This window comes from Morone saxatilis, unplaced genomic scaffold (genome assembly GCF_004916995.1).
Source record: "Morone saxatilis isolate NCDOM2014 unplaced genomic scaffold, NCSU_SB_2.0 Contig2, whole genome shotgun sequence".
In the NCBI taxonomy this organism is placed as follows: Eukaryota; Metazoa; Chordata; class Actinopteri; family Moronidae; genus Morone; species Morone saxatilis.
The window spans coordinates 15,917,922-15,943,033 of NW_023339762.1; the positions used below are offsets into that span (position 1 = coordinate 15,917,922).

The following is a 25,112-nucleotide window of genomic DNA, read 5'->3' on the forward strand; positions in this document are numbered from 1 at the left end:
CTCAAACGTAACTAACAACATAGGTAATTACCGGTAGTGATGTGTAATGGAACATTCTGAGCCAAATTGGGGGTCATTTGCTATTCTGAGCCAAATACTTTACATACAGATTTTCTTGGACCAAAAGAGAGTGTGTTACAAATGGGCCTGATGTGGCAACGATGCAGGTCATTTCCTTTTTGAAGAATTAAAAGGCTGCGGTGCCGCAGGCTACACTCTGACTTCACTAAAACCGGACATGGAAACTGTGACAATGTGTCTCTGACCCTGGGAGAACAAGGAGGTGGCAGTGTGGGTGTGTATTAGCTGATAAGGACCAATCAGACACAAGTGAGACGAGATATATTCAGTATTGAACTCTTTCAAGTTCTGTACTGAAAGCAATACTCATTCATGTCACTGTTAATGTGAGCCTAACCTAAGGAACATGTTCACCTACAGCACAGAACACTAATGTGGTAAAGTTAAAATGATATCCCCTTCACAAAAGGCCTGCTGCAGGAGGTTTCACCCTAATAGGATGACTTATATCAGATAACGCCAGCAGACAGTTTTGTATTTACGAGTGCTGCAGAATGTGTCCTCCTCCCATTAGCTCATCCCCATATGGTTTGTCCTTTTGTCCATTTGAACTTAAACAAAAAATATGTGGTCGACTTTAATTGATTTAAAGAGGCTATAAGATTTTTATAATATTTTGCAGCAAATAATAATGGAAAACAATGTGAAAGGGGCCGTTAGCAGTGATGAGCTATAGAGAATTATCGGTCGAATCTGCAGATTCACTCGGCTTTACAGGGCTTTATAGCTTATAGTTCCCAGCTCATTTTCCCCCCCCATCATTTTACTGTTATGGTCCACTCTCAAAGCATTGTTTTCAGCTCCAACAGGCAGCTGTTTTCAGCAAAAAAACCCACAACCTGCTTAGCACCAAACGGCAGACAGACACAGTTAGTCTAAGTACAGCTGAGGCTCTCACAGCGCGCCTGATGCTGACAAAGTTTGTTTCCTTAGACTGATGAGAGTCGCGGCACTTTAACAACTGTAAGCTGATTAGGCCTTTTTCACGGCAGACGCTTTGACTTAGCACAAAAAACACAGGTGCGTACATTACCAGTGGCTCCGTTCCGCTCAACTGTCCCAGTGAGCCAATATGCACAATACCAGCCCCCTGAAACTGAAGCAGCTCCACTGAACCCAGCCATCTTTCGTTTTTTATTAACACCTGTGATTTTTCCACTGTGACATGCCAAAATGTCTTCAACGAAAAGATCCAAAATGTCTTCAGCTGATGCTTGTCAGAGAGTAGTGATAACAGATTTGTTAGAATCAGAGTTTAGTAAATCCAGTTCATCTGTGTCAGAACTCCAAAATCTCTGCATAGGACCCTATGTAAAGTTCCCATTGTGTGCCATATAACTCTGGGGAACATAGGACCCTGGGAATACATGACCCCCAAACACACACTTGCCCTTTTTCTGCACGGTACTGACATGTGTACCAACACATGCAGCCTCACATGGCGAGGAACATGTGCCCTGCTGAGATCTGAGCTTTGTGGCCTTTGAAACTCTCGCTTTCAACTCGCTGCGTGAAGCAAAAGGATGCCCAGCTGCGAAAAACATGCAGTGTTGTAGCTCTCCGAGAGAAACTAGGGGCAATGATTCAGCAATTGAATCAATTATGGTTTTGATCAGAGAGGCAAAGTAGTGATTCACTATGCTTCCAGCAGATTAGGATGCCTGCATTGCTAATCAAAACAACATTTTTTTTCCATTGTTCAGTGTGACAGTGGGGCAGAACAGCAAATGAAGCGAATAATTATCCAACACTTCACAGAAACAGTGTGGTGTGGGAGACTATGTTGTATGGAGGCTTTCTTGTACCCCTATCAGTCTAGAGCCACAGCTGCTTTAGATATCTTTTGGCTCATACTTTTCACTGCTAGCCCGCTGTTGCAAAATACTGGCTATAAATACATGCCATAGCGATCAAACATCATAAAGTTACTATAGATAAGATCTAATATAGATAAGGGATCTCAAACAATAAGTAATTATGATTAGGTAATACGCTTTTCTGTTCACCCAGCTACAAACACTGGAATATTTAACAGGTAGGTTTTTTAAATCAAAAAAAGGAAAAAAAAAACCTCTTCATGTTGATAACTTTAATGAGGCCACCAAAAAACAGCATAGTCAGTCAGGAAAATCATACGGAACAGATTTGTAATTAAGTGAATAGAGACTGTTTTTATGTTACCATCTAGACTCTGACCTCATCCCTCCCCCATAAGCATACAACAGGCTCAGCACAGACATTAAATACAGAGGATGACGCCAGCTACTGTTATGGATATTTTACATATGTATCTGTGGGACATGAATTAAGACTTACAGGGCATTGCCAACCATACAGCAATACCCCAACAAAGCATCATCATTGTAGGGAATCAAGTACATTTAAATGGATAAAAAGCAAACGCAGGAATCTGCTTAAAATGCAGGAGCAGGCTAGGGCACATCAAGTAGCGCTGAAACAATTAGTTGATTAATTGTTATGGTTGAACTGTTGCTCATTATTTGACAGATAATTAATCAAAAACCAGTTTTATAATTGATTACTCATTCAAACTAATGGAAAATGTCAACCATTTCGCTGGTTGGAGCATCTTAAATGTGAGCATTTTACTGTTTTTCTTTTCAGTTTTATATCATTGTATATTATTGTTTTGGAAAACAAGCACTTGTAAGATGCCACTTGGACTTTTTTTTACTATTTTTAAATTTAAAATGATTAACCACTTCATGAATCATTAGCTCAAGCTCTAATTTAAATGAGTTTTAAATGATTGTAGCAGCAACATAAACTCCATCACAAGAGCTTAGATATTTAGGTGTGAAATGAAGAATAGTACAGCAAGGTGACCCAAAATTATAAGGTTTGTGATGGAAATGTAAGTGACTACAATACCCACATATGCCAAAAAAAATGTTCAATAAAGCCAATATTACAGAAAATTAAACGTGAATGAGCTGTGTACAAAAAAGACAGCCCTGAAGACAACACAAAATGTTACTATTTACTAACATTATAGTAAAAACACAAACTCACAACTTCAAGTGATTCAGCCCATAACACCCAAAATAGTGGAAGATGAGTATATTTCACCACTACATAATTCAACAACATAAAAGCATAAACAACCACAAAGCCAGAGAGAAACCAGAGAGAAACCAAACTCAACTACAAGCAAATATTTGACACAAACTTGAAGACAGCAGCTTGATAAGTACACAAATGGGTGGTTAGCATGTAGCATCTCCTGCTAGCAGGAAGTTAGCTTGCAGCACTGCTGCGCTAATGAACACTAAAAACACACTAAAGACACCCACGAGACACAGTTAAAACAATGACTGAAGATATTCAAGGTGACACAAAAAAGCAATTCTTACCTCTGTTGGTCAATTGAAGCAGTGACATCCAGCATCTCAGTGGAAATGACTTGTTGAGTAAAGTTGCCATGGCCCAAAGCTAGCCAAAGGTACTGCTCCTTGGCCTTAAAGTGTGCGTTTGAAGCTACACCTGGCCTGACAACCTAACTTAACAAACCTTTTGTAATCAAACAAAGCTGATAAAATGTCAATTCTTTTATGGCTGTTAGTTTGGTCAACCCCCACACTCTCCCATCTTTCACAAAGCACTGAGTAACTACATAAAAGAGCCTTATTTATCAGACAAACTGCACAGCCTGTGCATCCCAGACTTTGAAGATTAGATCACAGAGAAATGGGAGTTGCACAGTTTTGACAGCATTTGTCGATCCAAGATTATCTTTGATACAGCAATTCTTCTAAGCTCAACTTTATTCAGCGTGTAGACAATGTTATACTATCACCTCGTTGGCAAAGAGATCTGAGATAGTGTTATCTATCGAGAAAAGATATTGTTAATAACAATTTGAAGCACTATTCATGTTAGTACTGTATATATATGCAGAAGAAACCCTTTCTCTTCCAAAATGGCATACCTATTTTGATTCATAATATAGAGGATTTTGTGTTAAAAGGTGTTATCATTTTATTAGTCCCCTGGGTTATAATTGTGATACTTTGTGACAAGAATACACTTCTAAAGATACCTAATTGAAATAGAACGTTGTGGTTAAAAAGCTACACCCACAAGCTCTCAGCTTTCATTTTCATAACCCGCCCCAAGACACCTCAGTCTGCGCATCAACAACTGAAGCAACACCTTGCTTACAACCAAAGTTGAAACATTTATTAAGGCAGTGGTCTCTGCCTTTGACTACCATGGAAAATGAGGCTTATGCTAACTTGAAAGTGCCGCCTCAGCTTGAAGTGCAAATGTTTCATGGTTAAACTCAGCCGTCTTTCCTAAGGCAAGCTCTTTGCTCATTGCCACAGGTTGTACACTTGTACAAAATGACATTGCAATTTACTGTGGTTTGTATCAGTCGGTTTCCGAGTAAACCAAATTGGCAAACAGAGACCCATCATCTAGCTTCCATGTTTACCCTCGGCTAAATAACGTGACTAGAGGCTGTGGACCATTCGTTATCTCTCACCCCTGAAGCGTTGTTATATTTACAGCCCTTTTATGAATCGTACAACAATACATTTGTCCATGTACCAACAGGAATTGATTTGAATTACACAATACTGAAGATGTGAAAAGCATAGCCTGCTAGTTAAGACATTGTCTGTGTCATTAAATGTACACTACAGTAAGAGAAATGTTTCTTTTATAATATCTCAAAGTCAAGGACATACAAAGTCGAGGGAATTGGGACTGTGAAGCCCCTCTGTGGTTTGGATGTTGCTTCGGTAAGTGGATCATAGTAAGTAGGACAGATAAAATGACACAGACAGACCTAGATGTGTCTCATTGTCTTTCCCTCTCAGGCAACCTGGTCAAGCACCAGACTGTGTGGAGTGGGCAGACAAACTATAACTGTGTAATGCAAAGAGCTTTGATACAAGTGAGATTTGAAATTATGTAATACAGTAAGAAAAAATCACCCAAACTTTATAATAAGTGCAATTTTTCTTCATTTTAAATCCACAGATACGGTAAATTATGTTCCTCGTTAATTAAATTATAACATATTTGAGTTAGTCTTGGCACTGCATATTGGAGGATTCTTCTTATCACAAGCATTTTGGTTGAGAGCTCTATCAAATCATTAACTTCATTTTAAATGTGTTCTAGCTACCTAGACAACCTAGTTATAATTATATGTATGCTTGTTTGTCTCAGAACAGCATGGGGTATTCACAGCGCATAATCCGTACTTTGCCCCACACTTCATTTTAGATGCACAGGAAGGCTCTATTGACAGCTGGCTTTGGATGCAAGCAGCACCATGACTGAAGCTGAGATGCATCTGAATCAAACAGACAGGGACAGCCTCTATCAACTTATGTGTCGAAATAAAAGCATCTCACACATGAAAGGCAGGATCTCCATGGTTTCCCCTGGTGCTAGGCCTCGTTGCCATGGGAGTGGAAGGCGCTATTGGAAGAGGAAAAAACACAGAGAGACAGGCAGGAAGACAGTGTCATCTTTCCATGTACAGTACCTAATCAAGCACAGTTTATTCTTGCTTTGAGTTTAAATATGGTGTTATCACACATTTTATATAAAAGTAATTGTAAAAGCAACAGTAGTTGTAGTTTTATGGTGTCAGCATGATCTTGTTAAGCTGATCTGAAGTTAGCATTAATCAAACAAATCCAGCCCACCTGTCACATGACATGTACCATTGCAGGCTGTTTGCCTAACTGTTTAATGGCTATTCAGACAATGTTGTGCAAGCCCTGTCCTGATTGTCCTAATGCATTTAACCATCCCATCCGCATGTGCCTGTTCACAAGTTAAAACCCTCGGGACAACTGGGAAATGAACGCACACAACTGATGTGTTACACAAGGCCTCGTGGTGAGTTATTATTAGCCTCCAATTTTCACTGACGTACTGTCAAGATAACCAATAACCAAACAGCCATGCTTGTGGTTAATTGCTTACCCGAGCCAGACCAAACACTTTGGTTCTGTTTATATAAGTCTGATCAGATGTGGGGAAGTCCAACCTACAGTATGTTTGGTTGTTATGTACAGAACAGGTCACGCTTGGACTCCGCTCCATGCAGTGCCTGAGGTGATTGAGTGGGTGGTATAACACAGGGCAGGTGTACAGGCTAAGTGATGAGTCTGCTACGTGCAGATACAGCATGATTTGTTCTAGGAACTTATCACAAACTGGGAATGTCTATACAGATAGCAATATGTTAGGCAGTTGCATCAAGTTGATTTTGTGTCATTGTTAAATAGATGCGATAGGTAAGAACGAATGACCTGAATGGTCAGAACAACACTGGAAATATCAATAAAGTGGCATATATTTAGTCAAATCAAGTAGCTTTTTCTTGTTTTACCAATCATCACAACACATAATGACTGTGTGATTTTAGCCAGAATGGACAGTTTATAAAAATAACATTTTATAAACATTAAGTAATTTTTTTTTTTACAATGTCTTCATTCTATTCAATTTGGAGAATCATCAGGCATGGCCAGCGTGTGAATGTGTGTGTGTGTGTGTGTCTTTGTGTGTCTTTGTGTGTCTGTTTCAGTCAGATCTGTTTTCAGTTTATACGATCTGTCCTCAAACTAATGACGCAACTCAAATATATCTCATAGCCTGCTCATGACTTCCACTAATCTGGTGCAAAGCTGAACACAGGCAGTGTTTACCAATTTAACAGAGGGCCATAAACAGTGACATCATGGCCCTGAACAACTCACAGCATCACTACTGACATCATGGAATATTTTACCCTCTCTTAATAAAGTTAATTGATGAAAAATTCAATGTTGTAACCAAAGATTAAATTCGGCCCTTGTAAGGATTTATAATTCTTGTTTCAAGTGTGTTTGTTGTGTGTACTCAACAATCAGAAGACAACGACAGTCTCATTGAAGAGTCATCTGTGTACATGCATTCAACAAGCTGACCCCCGCTCACTCCTTTGCCTATTGTATCAGTGTTCGACATCAGAATGCTTTGTCCTGACAACACCATGCCTATGACACCCGAAGGCCCTTTTTATAGGACATTTGATGGATTGCAGTGGGAGGTGGAGAACACATTACAAAAGAAGGCCACTAGCCTTTGTCACTTCACTTCCAAAGCAATTCTTACCATGAGAACATGGGTAGGTAGGATAAAGAACTGGTGAAGGTCAAACATGTTTACAGTGACATTTTAAGGTTTATGTTATATATTTTGGCACAATATAAGAGCCTGGTAAAACAGAAAATGAGATAACGAAACTGGTTTGAACAGACTCTTTTACGTAGGAAGGTGTAAAACAGGCAAGTGAGATATGGCAGGGGAAGGGGATAGTTTGTATTTCTTGGTATGAAAACATTGTCCCTCCATTTCAAGAAACTCAAGAACACTGAATTGGTTTTGCAGAAAACAGACAGCTGAAAGGAATAAGCTGAAAATATCTAAGTATACCTGATCATTTCTAAATGTAGCTGTTGTCAGTTCCAGCTCATTACTTGGAAATTGTAAATGTGCATTAGCTGGGCAAAGGCATCTTGGTGAATGAGGGTAACCAGGCAACTGTTTTCAGACACTTGAGATTAAGCCAGTGCACTTCCCCTGTTGTGCGTTTACAGTCATGATGCACAGCTCTTAGGGAGACAGATGTTTCCTACAGATAATATGAAATCACTTCTAGTAATCAGTAGTAAGTACAAAACACTGAACAGTTTTCTCAGTATTACAGCATGTATTATGTCTTACTGTTTGTCATTGTGATGTGTTTCCTGTTAAACAGATATAGTTTCATAAAATGGGGTGGAAGTCAATAGTAAAATAAAAGTGTGATAACTGTATTGGTTGGACTTATACCCAGTGCAGTATGAGATCAACACAAAGTTCAAGTGCCATTTTCATGTGATCTGAAAGTTAATATGAATTGCTAATAAGCCATTATTGATAGTTTAGCATTTTGCAGTCCAGTGTTTCCAGGTAACAAGTTACACTTTCAAACATATAATTTAACCTGTATTACCCTAAACAAAAGGAAATGTTTGGAACATAAGGAAGAATATATTTCAGTGTTATAATATGGTAATTACCATTTTTACCCAGATATACCCATATGTATATATACCTGGTCATTACTCTTGTAATTATTGGTGTATGGTATTATAAATATATTGCCCCACTATTACCATGTTATTACTAAGCTGTAATGTAAAGTATTACCCCATCATTTAATGCTTTTATTGCTTTTATTCCCATTATCGCATAACATTTTTGTATGGGTGGCACCAGTTTGGATCAAGGTCCTAATGCTGCAACCAGTGTGCTTTATAAAGATCAATGCTTCTGCTCTTTTGAATGAAGATAGATCAGTGGAAATCCCTCTGAATCCTATCAGTGGTAGACCAGCAAGGGGAATCACAGGTAATTCTCATTTATTACAGGGTATTTCACAGCTGAGTCAACACTCAATAAAAAGTGTCCAACAGCATCAAGCTCTTCACAGGATCTGGAAATACATTCAGCGCAAAGAGGTTTTGTTGAAAAATGCAGTTTGTTTGTGTGGTTTGTTTATAGGTTGTCACAAATTAAATGCTCCTATGTATTAGAGTAGCACTAAAGCCTGTGTCAGGCTACGTATTGTAGAAACCCAAAACCCTTATTTCCATCAAAACAATCGAGAGGGGATTGCAGGTCTTTGTGGCTACGCTGAATCTGTAGTTCAAACTGAAAGTGGATCATGAGCTATATTTGTCCAAAGGCTTTTGTCAGTGGCACAATCCAAACTGTAAAATCTAGTAAAATATTTGCATCATGAAGCATGCGTCATTACTGAGCTTTCACTGAGCTTTAAAACCAATCTCCCGGCAGGTTATTATTATAGCTTTGGCTGCAATAGCTATTTATACGTCCTTACAAGATCTCTTCACATTACTGTATGTTGTTTTGTCATACACTGTATAACCAGCAGTTGTCAGTCCCCTATCACAGCTTTTCGCAGCCCTGAGAAACCTATTAATCTTTAACTAGGAGCTATACTGGCAGCCGGTGCTTTTAAGCCTATTGCTGAAAGGAGCAGGATATACTTGCCCGGAGTCTACATTAAGAGCTGGTGATCTGTTCAGCTGGGTAAACATGTATGTATATTGCACAAAGTGACTGATGCATAAATAGAGCATGTTTTGCTCTTCACTTGTCTAAAAAGAGGTCTTTTTGAGTTCACGCTTTATATTATAAGCTGAGCAGTACCGTTTATCCTGAAATGACACAGTAAAATTCTTCATTTTAACATTTAACCTTTTAGTTGCTGAATTATTTTTGAAAACCTAGGCCTAATTGATATTTTCATTCAGAGCTGAAGATAGTACATTTTAGTGTAAGTGTTTTAAGAAAATAGTAAAAGTTGAATTTTTTAAATGTTTTGCCATTTAAGTGCATGGCTATCTGTCTCTGAAGTAGATAAGCATTTGCAGGTTTTACTGATAAATATCATCTCCAGTAACATTGTTATATGCTTTTCAACTTGTAAAATGTGGGTTTAACAGCTTCAGTTGTTACTCAGTCTTCATGAAATGTAACAGTAAGTATTCTGATTGTGGGGGGGAAAGCAGAGAAAGCTTCTTTTGTGCACTGATTAAAATTATGCATACTCAACGGTGAAAACTCCCCTCTAAGGTTTCTGGTTTCTAGTGATATTTTTAATCATTGGAAAGGTCAGGAAGAAAACAACAGGCTTAGGAGAAATATGAGACGGCGGTTGTCTCACGCCAGCAGATGCTGCAGCCACATGAACACACCAAGGAATGAAAAGACTAAGTCATTATAGTAACTTTTTTTTAAAGCAATTATAAGATGAGGATGAAATTTTTGCTTGTGTGTTTGTTTTTCTGAAATTAACTTTATCCTGAGCATTGAATTATGAAAATACATATTGATACAATTTCTGATATTAAAATCAAGACAACCAATCTCAGTGTTTCCCATAATTTAATTATTATAAAATCTAATTGGACAATACAAAAATAATAAATATTCAAATACATAAATAAACATTTAAGGAAGTACTTAGGTTTGTAATGTTACAATGCTAGAAAGTGGCAAATCACAGTCACCCAGGAGATAGTCTCTTTTCAGGGTGGACATTTTGTTCACCACTTTAAAGCGAAGGGACCGCTGGCTGAGGTCTTCCTCTGAGATACTGTCAAAGAAGAAGTCCTCATTGAAGATAGGATTACGGCTCTTTCTGATGACTGTGCTGCGTTGCTTGTGGACTTTTCCAGGAACCAGAGAGAGGCTAACACTGCAGTTGATAATCTTGGGGTCTACAGAGAGAGGATAAAGGCCCTCGGCACTGATCAGTCGAACCCGTAGTCTTTGGTTATCTGGGCAATACTCTGCTGAGAGTCTCAGGCTGCCATCTTTCCCAATGGGTACCATTCTTTCCTTCATTACCCTCTCTCTGTGCAGAGTCAAGTCCATGGGGAAGATGGTTGGCGGCGCCAGGCTGTAGCTGCTGGGCAGGCCTTCAACTAACCCCTCTGATGCCCTCCTCATGACATTGGGGCTATTGTCTGTGGAGCTCCCTTCATCTGTGGACAGGGAATTGTTCCTGGACACCATTGCCTTCCTCATGTTCCTTGACAACAGCAGTTCATGGCTCAGTGCTTTGAAGAGGGAAGACTTGGCAGGGCACCTGGTCAGCAACGGTGAACTGAAAGGAGAGGATTCAGTGGAGGAAGTTGTATCGCTGTCCAGAGTGGCCTGCCAGTTCAGAGTGTACCCTCTCGGGGAAAGCCTGGAGGTTAGGGTGTTAAGGCTGAATGAGGATGGAGAAGAGGAGGGCGAGGTGGAGGGGGAGAGTTTGGAGCACATGCTGGATCGGCTCCTGGGCAGAAGCAGGGGAGAGGAGCCAGGATCAGAGTGGAAGAGTGACTCCTTCCTCCTGGTGTGGGGGCTCTCCAGTAAGGTGCAAAAACCATAGCAGGTCTGAGCTTTGGCCAGATGTGGCAGGGATAAGGCAGCCTGGCTCTGGGGATCTGCATTGGTGGTCTCCTCATCACTGCAGCCGTCATAGGGGCCCTCATCCACACTCTCCACCTGGATAATGTGTGGGTTTATGGGCTCATGACGTGTCACTTCTATTTCAGGGCTAGCCCTCTCGCAGGGAGGGGCCTTGATAAAGCGAGCAGCTCGGCCCTGCTCCGTATTCTTCATCTCCTGTATGGATGGGATTGTTGGGGGGATGCAGAACTCTGGGATGTTGTCAGGGGTGATGACATTAGGACAAAGGGAAATCCTTTTCAGTTTGTCACCTTTTTCTCCAAACATGATGTCGCCAATTTTAAAGCTGAGTTCTGCTGATGGAATAGGCAGGTTAGATCTCTCCACTGACACACGGATCTTCTCCACCACCCACATGGGTCCACTGAGAGAAATTAGAAATCGCTGTAAAATAAAAAGGATATGATTGTAAGTTGCTGCATTGTGTTCTGAAATCAAATACACACACACACAAAAAAAGTCTAAAAATGAAAATCAGGTCATAATATCTGCAAATATTAACTTTGCAGGATGGTTTACTTACCTTATATTCTGAAGATATGAATAATCCACAAGATTATCCTGAATAGGATGGGCTGATAGCTCCAGCTAAAAGTTCAGGCTGTTGTGAGAAATCTCCGAGGCTCTCTTCCCAGCAGATGGAAGTTCTCTCTTGTCAAGACCAGCACATCTGTGGCTGTTTGAGAGACGCAGACAGTTTAAACGAGGCAGGAACCCAGTGAATCTAACACACGCCCCCTGTGTGGTTCAAACAGGTTCCTCCCTCTCTCCTTGTAGTTCCCATGGAAATATCCAAACCACAACAGACCTCAAAGCCCCTGTCGTAGCCGCTGTACTGTTTAGCAAGATAAGCTTACTACAACTATGGAACAACTGTTCACAAACAAATGGCAGGCTTTTAATTCACATGTTTGTTTTCTTAAATTGGATGGTGTGTATGACCTTCTTGTGTGCACCTGAACAAGGTGATCTGATTAGATAATAATTCTAAAAAATTTTAGTGTACCTTTTAGAGGCAAAAGTTCAAGGAAAAAAACTCGCCTAGCTTTACTGAGTTTAGGAAAGCTACAGGTCAATCAGGCTTCTGCCTAAGAAGTGTTTCAGTTAAAACAGGGTTTAATAACTTGCTTCTGAAGTCTTTGTGGCATTTAAGTGAATGTGGCAAGTCCTATTAGTTAAACCCTCTGGTGTTAGTTTATTCCATTCTTTACTTATTCCAGTACTTAATTGATTTTTTAAAAAGAAATACTGAAACCCTGCCAACATTTTATTGCTGCATCATCACTTCACTTTGAAAATCTGAGATGGAATTTGTATTACATAGACATTTCCCAAGTCATTCAGCCTGGGAAAGTTAAAATTACGTCTTGTTGAGGTGGACAGTGTATATATAGTGAATATAGTGTATTAATTCATTGCAACACTTTACCATTACTGAATAACTGTGTTTGATAGTTCACACAGTAATGTCTCTTTATCTTTATGTGGTTTCTGAAAGGTCAACATCCGCATTAAAAAGGACAATGAGTACATTGATTTATTTACAGTCAAACTGAACGTTGCTCCTTAGGTCTTCTACCTTTACTGAAACATTGTCATGTCAGTGCTACCCTCTTGTGGTGTGACATGAAGCAGCTGAATTAGGAATTATTACCAACATGCATGACAGAAAGCTGTATTTAGGGTGGGTCTGCACTGGAACACTTATAACAATAACAGTTATAGTATATCCTCCTCAAAAAAGCTTTCCATCACTCTGCATTTGAAAGCGGAGGGAACCTGTCAAAAAGCTCCATTCCGCCTGGCCAAGGTTCAAGTGGAGTAACTTAGCTACCATGTGTTACCAGGCAGTAAATGACAGAATGATGTCACAGCTAACATTAAACCAGGAAAGTGTCCTGAAAGGGGGAACTTCTCAGAAATGTTTTCCAAACTGTTCAAGTCACATCAGGAATTCAAGCGTACCTCTCAGGTCTGTTTTGGATATAATGAATCTGAGGAAAAGAGGATATAAGAAAAAGAAAATATTTTATAAAATATCTATTTGGTATTTTAGTTAAACCGTAAATACAGTTTTACCTAATTTAACACAACATGCATAGTATTTGGCTGGAGGAGAAGTTCTTTGTTGTCTGGTTGTCATCAATAATAGATTTTAAGAAACCGCTCTGCATTTTTTGGAGGAGGGAATTGAGAGCCAAGAAAAACAAGTCAGTCCAGGGGAGACAGCGCCTACAAGGAACTTTCATTTTGTGTTGCTTCTGGGGCCCCCTGTGGACGAAAGTAGCACTGTTTCCATCACAGTGTTTCATTGATTTCAATGGGAATCTTCTCACCGATGGCCTTGTTTGCTTATGTAGGTCATAAAGATGAACCAGTCTTAAATTGAGACTTTTTTATAACTAGTTAATAAATATTAATAACTATTGACAATACCTTACATCCAAGCCCTTCTCTGCTTCTTCTAGTGTCTGTTATCTTTGCAGGGATGCTTGAACATCTCCATTAGGGGGCAGTATACGCTCAGGTTAAAAACCAACACACCCACTGATGAATTGATATGTTAATCTATCTAAAGCATTAAATATACTCATTATTATTTTTTATTTGCAAAACTGTACATCTAACCAAATTTGACCCCCTAAAACACTGAAGTACAGCACGTGGTTTATAAATCCATCGTCTCGCCTTCAAAAAAAAACCCCTCCATAACAGCCATACATTATTTTCAAAAAGCCCTATCAGATTACATGTTCTTTTCTCGATTAGTTTGAAATTTCACTGGTATTGTGTTATTTATTTATTTTTTTTGCTGTAGACCGGATCCCAGTAACAACATCATCTTCCATGTGCAATTGATCCTGTGTCAAAGTGGGATAAAGCACAGCAACACGGCCCGTCCTCCACTGATGGTCGGTCTGCTGACACGCTTTTGGCAGGTGTAACCCTACTTCAAAGCATTTTCAAAATAAGAGCGCACTCAGTCATTCAAACATGTTGTGCGTCCGTCTTTCGGCTGCAGGATTTGCAGGTCTATGTGATCTCACACAATTGTCTCTTTTGAATCAACACCCTACTCCTGAGCCTTTCAGTATATCTCGATCCGGCTACACCTTCTATGCTTATCAGAATCCATGGGTGAGTGTGACGCCGCTTCCTCTTTTCGGCGCATAGATATGCGGTCGTTTTTCTTTTTTTCCCCATCTCCCTCTCCACTGTACGATAAACGAGGAGGGGCTTGATGCCGTGGAGGAGGCAGGCAGGCAGGCAAGCTGAGCTGACCCGCTTGCGTTGTGTGTCGCCAAGCCTACATCCAAAGCCAGGTCGCATGCATTAACGAGTGACAGACATCAGGTAGGATTTCGCCTTCATTTTTTATTATCTGTTTTCCCCTGTGTGTTTAAAACCCTGGCGCTGTTGTCTCAAGGTGCCATTCCTCCCCAAACGGGCTGACTACACGGAGGCGGACCGCTTGATGTTTGGCTCAGCAGAAGCGCTGGAAACATTTCATATTAACAGCCTGCAGACGACCTTTTTCACATGATCTGTGTGATGTGCTCCACTTCGCCATCTCCTTGCTTTTCCTTTTGGATTTAACATCAGTCGATTTGCTTCATCTGGTGCCTTTATTAAAAAGCCTGTCAAGTCTATTTCTTCGCCTAATATGTGACTGACTGCTTTTGACATTGACAGATAAGAGGTAATAAGATGAATGTTTCACTGACCTACTTGTTTGGCGTTGTTGCTGCATGTTAAGTATTTAGGATTGGTCGGATTTTGTGCTTAGAAGTGGGCTATATATGCAACTAATGCCGCCCAGCTCCAGCATCCTTGCTGCTCTGCAAAGAAATGTGCTGTACAGTAACTTGTAACTGGACTTGACCTGAATGTTATCTGGATCGGCTCAACATCAGAGCTACATTGACGATGTGAGACTGTAGTGCGCATGCAGTGATGTAACCACTGATGATTTACAGTAGGCTGACACAAAAATGTGGGAAGAATAGGCAGGGGATAATCTTTAATTGTCAGTTTTGTTCAAGTTTGTTGAGACTCCTGGAGCCCAGTAGTCCTTTGCCCCAGTGATTAAAAATATTCATTATGATCAAATTTCATGCATCCCAGTAGGAACAGTCCTTCTTTTTACCTGACACCTATAGAGCCTTGAGTGCATGCTCTGTTACTCTCTGAGACACCAGCAGGGAGGATGTGCACCACCTGACTTGAACGACATGTCTCCTTAACCCACTAGGCCGCCCTGCTGCTTCATACAGATATGTATGTGCTGCACTTGTGATGGGTGTTATGGTTGTTTCACACCGGTACAGGGCAATAACTGTAACTCCAACGTAGTGACTGTGGGGTGAACAGACCACACAGTAAACCACTATACAGATTTTTCCATGGTTGGTTTAACATACAGTACATTAGTTTGTGGAACAAATGTATTAGTGTTAGGCTGACTCGCTATGCCAAACCACATTAGCTACACGTCAGCCTATTTTGACGTTCTCATTTACTGAAGAAGCTTTTGGCTGCTGTGACCAACTGTTTGAAAAATGCCACCCCACCCTTCGACAGAGCTACAGCTGAGCATTTTCTCTGAGAGGCATCTCGGATATTAAGGGTCAATTCAAGGATACTCATGCCATGAGGAGAGGTTTCAAACTAATATTGAGGAGTGACATGTTTTATCTGAGTGATGCTGTATCAGCATGATTCAGACAGCTGCGATTCTGGATGCCCTTAGAGTAAGGCACCACTGAGGATGCTAGGGGCCTGACTCCAACTGGGAGTACCCATAAATGAACCCCCTTTGGTACTGTAAGGCACCAGTGAGTGGAGAATAAAAGCATCCACCAACCACACTGTAGGAACGGTTAGAAATTATATATGGGCAGCAGCTCAATAGCAGCAGCATTGTTGCATCTCGCTTAATAAATTTGTATCATTTCTACTTATAGATATATCCATTTATACCTTGATGTGCATAAAGTACCAATTAAATGCTAGATAGCTCCAACCTGGTTTGACGTGTTAAGTATTTCTGAAAAGTGTACAGCCTATACAGTGTATACAGTGTCTCAAACTAACTATGTTGGATGTTGACAGTTGGTGTCAAGCATCACCCATTTTGCTTTGGTGCTGATCTCTGCTTCACGTGTGATGGAATAGAAGTCTCAGTAAATTGCTTTATCCTTACAGAACTACTAATGCTATGAAATGTTTATGTTATGAGAAATAGTTCACCTTAATGCTAACATGTTCTGATTTTAACTTCAGTACCTTTATGAATAAGCTATATAATTATAAAGATGATTACTTGCACATTTTGTGGATTCTTTGTTATATTCCACTTATATATGTAATGTATGTCAACATGCACCCTTATAGTATCTAGAAAAAAGATTTGTGGAATGGTACAATGTGCCAATAGAGAATAATCTCCAGATTACATAGTGCTGCAAAGGCTTTTGTGTGTAAATCTTTCCTTATAGTGGAATTTAGCTGGATTGTGTGTAGGATTAATGTATTAATGTTTAGACTAAAGATTTGCTCATTGTGTGTGCATACACCTATGTGTTCATTATGGATGGACTCAGTGTTTGCAGTTGTACTGAAGTAATTCTGAAATACTGAAGCTATGTTAATCTCAGCAGTGGCAAATTTCACCTGTTGGTTCACAATATGAGCCATTTGGTTGCCCATGTTTAATGCTGAGGTGGAGACCTTCCCAGTCTGAGAATATACAGTGAGTACTGTACGCTTTTCCACAACACGGTACACAGTTATAATTAGATCACAGCAACACCATGTCACAAGCTCATATGCAGCATGCATCTGCCAGCGGCAACTGATAAAGGCTTAGTGTTCCATCAAACAAAACACTAGATGCTATTCACAAGACCCAAGGTTATAAAAGCTTTGTAAAATTTGTGAGCCTGTGCCAAAATATATCAGAAAAGTGTCAAACTAAAAAGTAGCACACATTTCTAGATATCATGGTTCTACATTTCCTCCTGTCTAAGCTTTTGAAATATTAAATACTGCAATTTTGCTTTGCAGTGGTAATTAAAAGCAAGCACTATTTAAACGGTGCCTTTTTCCCACTCATTGCCAGCTACTGAAGAGGCCATTACCACAGTGATTCTGTATTATGGGAAGCTATTAAGGGTGTCTCTGCTACAACAACTTTAGTTCACACTTTCAACTCAGCGCCCAATTTACTTTGAATCAAAAGTCTCAAACATGGTCTTAAATGTAATATTTCTAGTGTTCATTCAAATTTTGCAACCCAGAGAGAACTATTAAACTGTTCCATAAATAAAAATAACAAGGTCATGCATTCCCAAGTAAGTTGTTTGATCCACAAAGTGTTGAAACAGGCAATTGTTACAGACAATGCCTCAACTATGTTTCCGTGCTGTTCATTAGAAAGTGATTTTTCCTCTCAGCTGTCGCAGTTGCTCCGTCATCAGGAATACATTCCTGGTCGGAATTCCCCAGGAAATGTTCAGTTGGAGAGCGGGAAGTAAAGGTTTTGGGAGTCATTGGAGAGTGTGATTGTTGAACCATATTTAATAAGTGTGTAGGAGGTGGAAACTAAAACACACCCCATGCTGTTGCTGTGACCAAGCCTTTGTGTTTCATGTTTACCAGTGGAATAGATCTCTCCTATGTTTTTTCTCACCACTGTCTCTGTGATCATAGCCTCTTTAGGGCCTGGCTTGCCTCCAGATCTGTTTCTATAGAACATGAAGTACTAGCTGACTGCCATTCACACTCCTCATGTACGTCAGTCTGAATGAATAATTTCCGGTATTTATCCCAACAGATGACTGTGGCAGGCAGTCAATATGTGAGAGCTTTAATGCAGACGAGCCTTTTTTCTATTAGCAAACACTTGACCACATTCCCAATGTGCTTTCAGATTTGAAGTAAGGTTGATCTCACTTGTAATTAAAGATTGTAATGTCATTGGATGAAATTGACTGCAGTTGATTAATAGTTATTGGCAATTATATCAATGTTTTCAGTATCAGTACATTTACAGGTTACTCAATTGTTAGTTGTTCATAGTATCCACAACAATGTAAGTGTATTGGTCTTTTGAAGGTAGAAATCAGTGAATTTTTTTCCATTTTTGATTAGATCAGTTGAGCAGCCATCATGTGTATGCATCGTTCAAACACTACTTACCAAGTATTTACTGTACCTATGGTCTAAACTGTGTTAGGGATTAAAATGGTTTAAAAGGGCCCTGGATTGTGTATGTGCAATCAATTAACTTTTTAATGTTTATCAAAATCTTCAATAATCAAAGATAATGATAAATAATAACTTAATATTAAGGGAGACCTATTATGCTCATTTCTGAGACTCCACTAGAGTACATTTGCAAGATTCACTCTTCAAAAATCATCCTTATTTGTGTAACACTCGCACACTACCTTCATACAGCCCCTCAGTTCATCCTCTGTCTAGAACAAGACGTCACTTTAAAGGTCCATTGTGTAACATTGACAGGGATCTATTCGCAGAAATTGAATATAATATGCATAACTATGTCTTCATTAGTAGCTGTTTTCCATGGAGACCGCAATGTTGAACCTCCATGTTTCTACAGTAGCCCAGAAGAGACAAACCATATTGTGGCTCAAGATTTGCATCTTCACACTGGGAAATGGAAGGTGAAGTGAGGTAGATGCCAATAAATCCTACACGCCAGTCCTTTAAAGAGAAAATATAAACAAAACAATATGAAACTAACTAAATACACTCAACTAAACTGCAAAGGAGTGTGTGCGTATATGTGTGTGAGGGTGTGCATGTGTGGGTGTACGCCTGAAGGAATGTGTCTGTTTCTTTGATATACACACCATATGCAAGTGTTATGTCAGAGACTAAGAAACGTACAGTGGGAGGTTTAAGTTTTCTCTCTACGTGTGTGTGTTGTGTTGCATGCAAAGGCTGTGTCTGTGTGGAGCCTAACGTTAACTAACACAACTTGTGATGTGGCTGAGACCTAAGGTTACACGGTCCCCTAGCATTAACCATGGAGATTACAATAATAAAACCTCAAGGCAAAACAGATATAACAGCCGTTAAGCTACGCAAATCTAATATACAGTATCCCCAGTACATTACCGAACCAGTCCGTGAAAGGAGGTCCAAGCAGACCACCCCAAGGTTCAGAGAGCTGTGAGGGTGAAGAGAAGAGGGAAGAGAAAAGAACAGTGTGATGGCCTGTAGTTTTATTACAGCTGGTCAACACGTTATCACGGGGTATCAGGAAGTGACCTGGGAAGAAGTCACAGGATGTGACGGTCATGAAACAAATTCAAGTTAAATCACAGAAAATGAATTCATTTGTAAAGCACCAGTGGTCCCAGCAGATAAGCAGACTCAAGAAGTAGGTCAGTAGATGCCGGCATGGTGTACTTCGACTGTGGCACTTCTCATCAGCGGGTCAAATGAGCCAGTTTGAAGTAGCAGATGACAGGTCTGAATTCACTGCCGTGCATACATTACATAACGAACTGGGGTAGTGGCATAAAATAAAAGACGTGAGGGTTCGCTGAGCGCCAGCTATCAGCTTAAATAAATAGCTGTCTGCTTACCTTTTGGCTGCCTGGCTGCTTTTATATATGAATGTTAGTAAATGTAGGTACATTTTGTCAGTTGCGGTAAATTAAATGAATATTCTTTCACCTAATGTGTGTGTGTGTGTGTGTGTGTGTGTGTGTGTGTGTGTGTGGGTTTTGAGATTTGACTATTTTGTTGAAGTTTAATATAGCAGTAAGTGAGCTTAAGTATTTTGCTCTTGTGCAAACTGCTAAAATTACTTTATTAGCATTTAACTGTAGTGGTCAAGTGTCAGTGAATAGGTGTGCAATTAACATTTAATTAACTTAGTTACTGCTGCAGATACACACAGAGTCCTTGTAGCTTAAAGTGACCCTCTGTTTTGGCGTTACAGAGGAACATTGGAATGATCAGGAACATGACCTACTCTGCCTCTGAGGCAAACTGATTATCAGTGGTAAAGATCATATGATACATGCGCTAAAGATCATGTGATATATAGCCTCCTCCAAAAAGGGGAGAGTGACTGAACTAATGCTCTTTTGTGTCTAGCATGTGTGTTTCCCAGTGTAACAAGTTTGAGTGAATAAAATTAAGAATTTGGCAATGCATTGCATTTGAGTACACGAGCAGCTGATGTACATTATTCTGTTAAAGTCAATATTTTCCCTTCTGTTCTTGCTCTGCAAACTACTGCTTAGGGTTTTAATGGTCACAGAATCCATAGAACACAGTTTATCACCTGGTAGTCTTTGTTGAGTTATAATGGCTGCTTGTGCCCAGTGAATAGTCACCTAGTTGTAACATGCCCTTATTCTTTTATTGTAGGTAGTAGTGCTCAGAGCATCTAACTGCTAGAAATTCTCTTTGTTGAGAAGTGTATTTGAAGTTTCTCTAAAAAGAAGATTGCAAGTGTTCTTGTGCATTCATGGTGTCTTCTGAATGACTGTGTGTGTATATATACTCCTCTACACTCAGTACACTGTATATGTTGAAAGCTTTAATACACTAGGTTGTTATTATTTGTGCTCTGCTTTTGGGAATGTTTTTTGTGGCCAGTCTTACAAAGAAAGCACATTAGAGGCACACTTTCAAAGGCTCTGATGTTTTTTTCTCCTTCATCAGCATGCTGGGAGTGTTTTTCACTGGCAGGGGGTCTCCCAGGAACGCCACAGGAGCCAGAGGTCAATGACAGTGGGGCAGAGATCCTAGTGATTGAGCCATTTGCCATCGATCTGCATCAATGATACATCACAGCCAAATACATCTGAGTGGTAGGGGTCCTGCATCACAGCACAGTTGAGACATTAATCCCTTGATGAGACAATTAACTGTTATTTCTTTAGCTACAGTATGACACAATTGTCTAACACATTGACAAAAAAAATCAAAGAGCAGCATTTGAAGTAATCCCAGTCTGTAAATTGCCCATGATGGGAGATGTCCAGAGGTTGAGAGGCTTCCACAATTTTCGGGCAGAGGGAGCAAAGGCTAGCTGCACTGGGACTATGGCTAGATGGCATAACAGACAGATAAAATAAATAAAATGATATTGCTGCTCAATGGCACCGTTGATCTTGTTTTAGAGAGAATTGACAAGGCACTAGTTTCACATCAAGGTTAATTGAGGGCCATCAGGTCCTTTGTGTGTACAGCAGCTGTCAGAATGTTTTTGTGACTGCCCAGGGGAAAGGACTCTCCTGTCTGAAGAGCAGCGCTGAAATTACTGCTATCCTATGCTCTGATCCTCTGCAGGCTGAGAGGGTTGCTGACCGAGCGAGATCTGTCTCTCTCTCAGCTGAGGGCTCTGTAGTGTCAGCACCTTCAGTCTCAACGAAGAACTGTGGACTGCTCTGATACAGTCTTGTCGAAATGATTTCATATTGGCCTGGCGGAAGTGCATTTAGCAGCTGGAAGCTGTACTGTATAAGTGATTGTGTTACTTTAGCCTTGTGTATTTAGCTCATCAGCAGTGCAGTGACCTTGTGTTAAGGTCAGAGGGACTCTCTGGTTACCCTCAGTGGAAGACAATATCTAGGATTACATTCATTGCTCTGTTTTTGGAGATGGAATAATAAAGTTGACTCAGGAGTCAATGACACAATTTGTATTTTACTCTTCATAAACCCTTTTCATACAGCAGCCATTTTGAACTTGGACCACATTTTCGATAGGGAACTGTACCTGGAAGAGCTAGTACAGCACAAAGATAGGCCTCTCAATAGATGGGCCTGGCAACTAAAAAAATACATCTCTAGTTAACCATTGAAAAAGAAAAGAAAATCATTTAAAATGAATAGTGCTCCCAACATTCCCACTTTATGCTAATCCCATGCAGTTTTGGGCAAAAACATGCAGTTTTTTGCATGCAGTATAAATGTGTTATTTTTTTCCTATTTTTAAAATGGTGTATTTGAATATTTTTGCACACTGGGGTACCTAAACAGAATTCAATAAGTACTTGCATTGGGTATGGCTGGGACTTGTTTTTGTGTGTGTTGATGTTAGTTCCCATACATTACACCATTTTTTTTAAAACTTGTCCTCACTGTATAAAATGACCTGTTGTGACCTCTAGGGTAATTACAAATGCATGACACTGTATACCCGGAAATCTCTAAATGTCAAAACATGTTCTTCAAGGTCTCTGTGTCTTGTGTTTTGAAAGATTTTTTGGCCATTTTTAATACATTTTAGGTTGTCAAAAATAGTGTGCACCAAATCTGTGTTACAAATGGCATCAACTTAAAAATTCTTTCATCATAATGTTCTAAGCCGTTGTACACTCTAAACTTTCTAAATTTGAATAGGCCTACCTAAAACATAGTGTTTATTTTAACACTAAAAACTTTTAGAAAAAAAAAAAAAGAGTATACATAAAAACGTTATCTGAACTGCATCTCAAATTAACCTTTAGGTTGATGTATACCACTTCTATGTGGCATATACTATTGACCTGCTATCTCAAAATAAAAAAATGGTCTATGGCGGGGTGTAATGGAAGAGGTTAAAGCTGCTGGTGCTTTAGACAGCATTTGGCTTGTTTTGGAATGTTTTTATAGAAAAAAAGATATTAGTAGTTGAAATCATCATCACATCAGCACTAGTATCAAAAAGTTTCAAACAATACTCAACCCTAGTGCCAATTAATTGGAATCAGCTATCATATTGCACTATATTTTATAAGTACAGTATCTAACATCTGTTAACTTTATAACTGTTACATTTATCAGCCTTCTAAATGTGTTGACTCAACCTTAGTTGTTATGCTGATTCTCTGGGTCGCATGTGACATAAATTCTAAATGGTCGCTGTGGGAATAAAGTCACCTGGTCTGATGGCCTAAAATCATTAGCGAAGGAGGACATTTCAATTCATTTCAGGCAATAATTATACAAAATCCTAATGTTTCATACTGTAACCTTGTTTGTCAGTACGCTGACGTTCGTAGAGCTGAAGAAGAGCTGAATATAAATGTTGACTTTCTTCAAAACGTGCATTGTCTGGTAAATCAGAACCGATGAGCTGACTTGCGTTTGTGTTCAATTTCCTGTGACTGTGTCAGCCGTAGCCAGTGAAGTGAGGGAGAAACCAAGATCCTCCTAAAACATATTCTGATATAATTGCTTGTCTCTCGGGATGTTTTTGCTTTAAACCTATCATTATATCCGTACATCTTGGCCTGTTAGTGACTTTGCATGACAGCTAATACTGGATTAGTTTTAAAATGCTGAGAAGCTGAGGGTTGGACCTTTGTTTTCTCGGGAATGCCTCGTAGATTTTGTGTGAGTTTGTGTATAATTATGCTGAAAAGGTGTAGCATTCACAGAACAGAAATAAGGAAAAGCTAGCGTTTGTCTCATTTAAAGTATAGTATAGGAGTCATCACATCATTTGACCTCTACAGGGGAGGAAAGAAATACACTCCTGGCTATAGGAGCTGTTGGCACACTATTATATCATGTCTAGCTAATCTATTTGATTGTTTCCCTTCCATGATCCTCTCTAATTTCTTCCCTGCGGCTATTCTGTTGTTGTGACACTGGTTCAACCTGCTTGTGAACATGTGCAGTACGGTAAAGTATTAATTCAGTAGATATATCGTGCTATTTATAGAAGCACTGTTTAATTTAATCCACAGCTCTGAATAGTGTCGTCAAAGTCAGCGAGACATCAAAACAAGTGGTCATTGTTTCGATGATGCCCTGCCTGTTCAATACAGCACGACATGTATGGACAGTGCTTTACGTGATGAGTCATTATCTTGAAAATTATCCAAATAGGGCAACCATTATATGCCTTATATGCATGTGTTTGCATGTTGTCACAGAAAGCTTCCCCAGCCCGCAAGCTGTAAGAATTGCTCATTTTCATTTTGAAAAAGCATAATTTCTGGACTGATAATAACTGTGTGCAATATTAATTGGATGAAGCAGTGGGTTCTTAAACATAGTAATGGCTCAGTAGCTTTGATTCCAAACCTTTATGAACTTTGTTGTATAATCCGTCAAAGGTTGTGCAGCAAAAAAAGCAGCCCTGTGTGCTACCAATATAGGTGTTAAGTCTGTAAGGAATATTCTGGTCTAAGTGGAAAATAGATATTTGATGCATATTAAGGGTTAATCGTGAAGTGTAGACTGTTAATCCTGGCACCAAGTATAATGTGGCCATCTCAAGTCACCTTGGAGTATATCGTCACTTTTTTGCAATTTGACCACTTTGTTCAGGGAAGAAGTTGAACATTTTCAGTTTTGACTGCAATGGCTGAAGCACTTATGGCACCTCAGTAGATTTGTCAACTTCCCCATCAAATACTGAAGTATGTGCCATATTTCTGTCAATGCAGTTGGCATAGGTGACGAGGGTGCTGTTTAATAGAATTAATGAGGACACTGTGCAGTCACATAGTACCTAATTTAATGGCATTTGAGGATGACTTGCAGGCGTAGCACACACATGCAGTGCACATACAAACTCTCTTTTTCCATCTTCTGTTTATTCTATGACTATAATATAAGTAATATATTAAGGCATGACACATTTTTTATATGTTTTAGTACAAGAAATGCTGTAACATTCTGCAGCTAAGATGTCCATGTTGTCTGCCCTTTCATAAATGCACTGTATAATTGAATTACAATGACCATTGCATACTTGCCATTGTCATTACTAGAAGGCTCTTCAAGGCTCTACAATAAGCAGTGTTCACTTTCATCAGAACAACATCAAACAATTTTTTTCATGCTGATGGATGTGAACAAATTGCTAGGGGGGCATGCAGTGTGCTGTTCCAAATATTTCTAAAAGAATATATAATGCAGAGACGAACATGGCAAACAACAATACATGGCACAGCCTAAGAAGTACAGTGGTGTGAAAAAGTG

At 39.6% G+C, this 25,112-nt stretch overlaps 2 protein-coding genes across 6 annotated transcripts in view; one reads left to right on the forward strand and one right to left on the reverse strand.

Moving 5' to 3' along the window:
• Positions 1-10,144: 10,144 nt before the first annotated feature.
• c2cd4a (C2 calcium dependent domain containing 4A) lies at positions 10,145-11,802 on the reverse strand. The gene is made up of 2 exons (XM_035665333.1): positions 11,666-11,802; positions 10,145-11,526 (listed from the first exon to the last, which is right to left on the reverse strand). Exon 2 carries the CDS (start codon positions 11,497-11,499, stop codon positions 10,147-10,149), a length of 1,353 nt encoding a protein of 450 aa, XP_035521226.1. The 5' UTR covers positions 11,500-11,526; positions 11,666-11,802; the 3' UTR covers positions 10,145-10,146.
• Positions 11,803-14,374: 2,572 nt separating this feature from the next.
• The window catches only part of tln2b (talin 2b), a 76,189-nt gene continuing 65,451 nt past the window's right edge, over positions 14,375-25,112 (forward strand). For 4 of the 5 annotated variants that reach the window (XM_035665228.1, XM_035665231.1, XM_035665230.1 and 1 more), the window contains exon 1: positions 14,375-14,496. The gene's annotated coding sequence lies outside the window, so the exon portion shown is untranslated. Of the gene's footprint in view, positions 14,497-20,870; positions 21,003-25,112 lie in introns of those variants that run through there. The other variant, XM_035665229.1, reaches the window with a different exon arrangement.

Bases quoted from the DNA above. Each gene is read 5' to 3' on its own strand.
- c2cd4a (XM_035665333.1), bottom strand. From the start codon at position 11,499: ATGTGGGTGGTGGAGAAGATCCGTGTGTCAGTGGAGAGATCTAACCTG.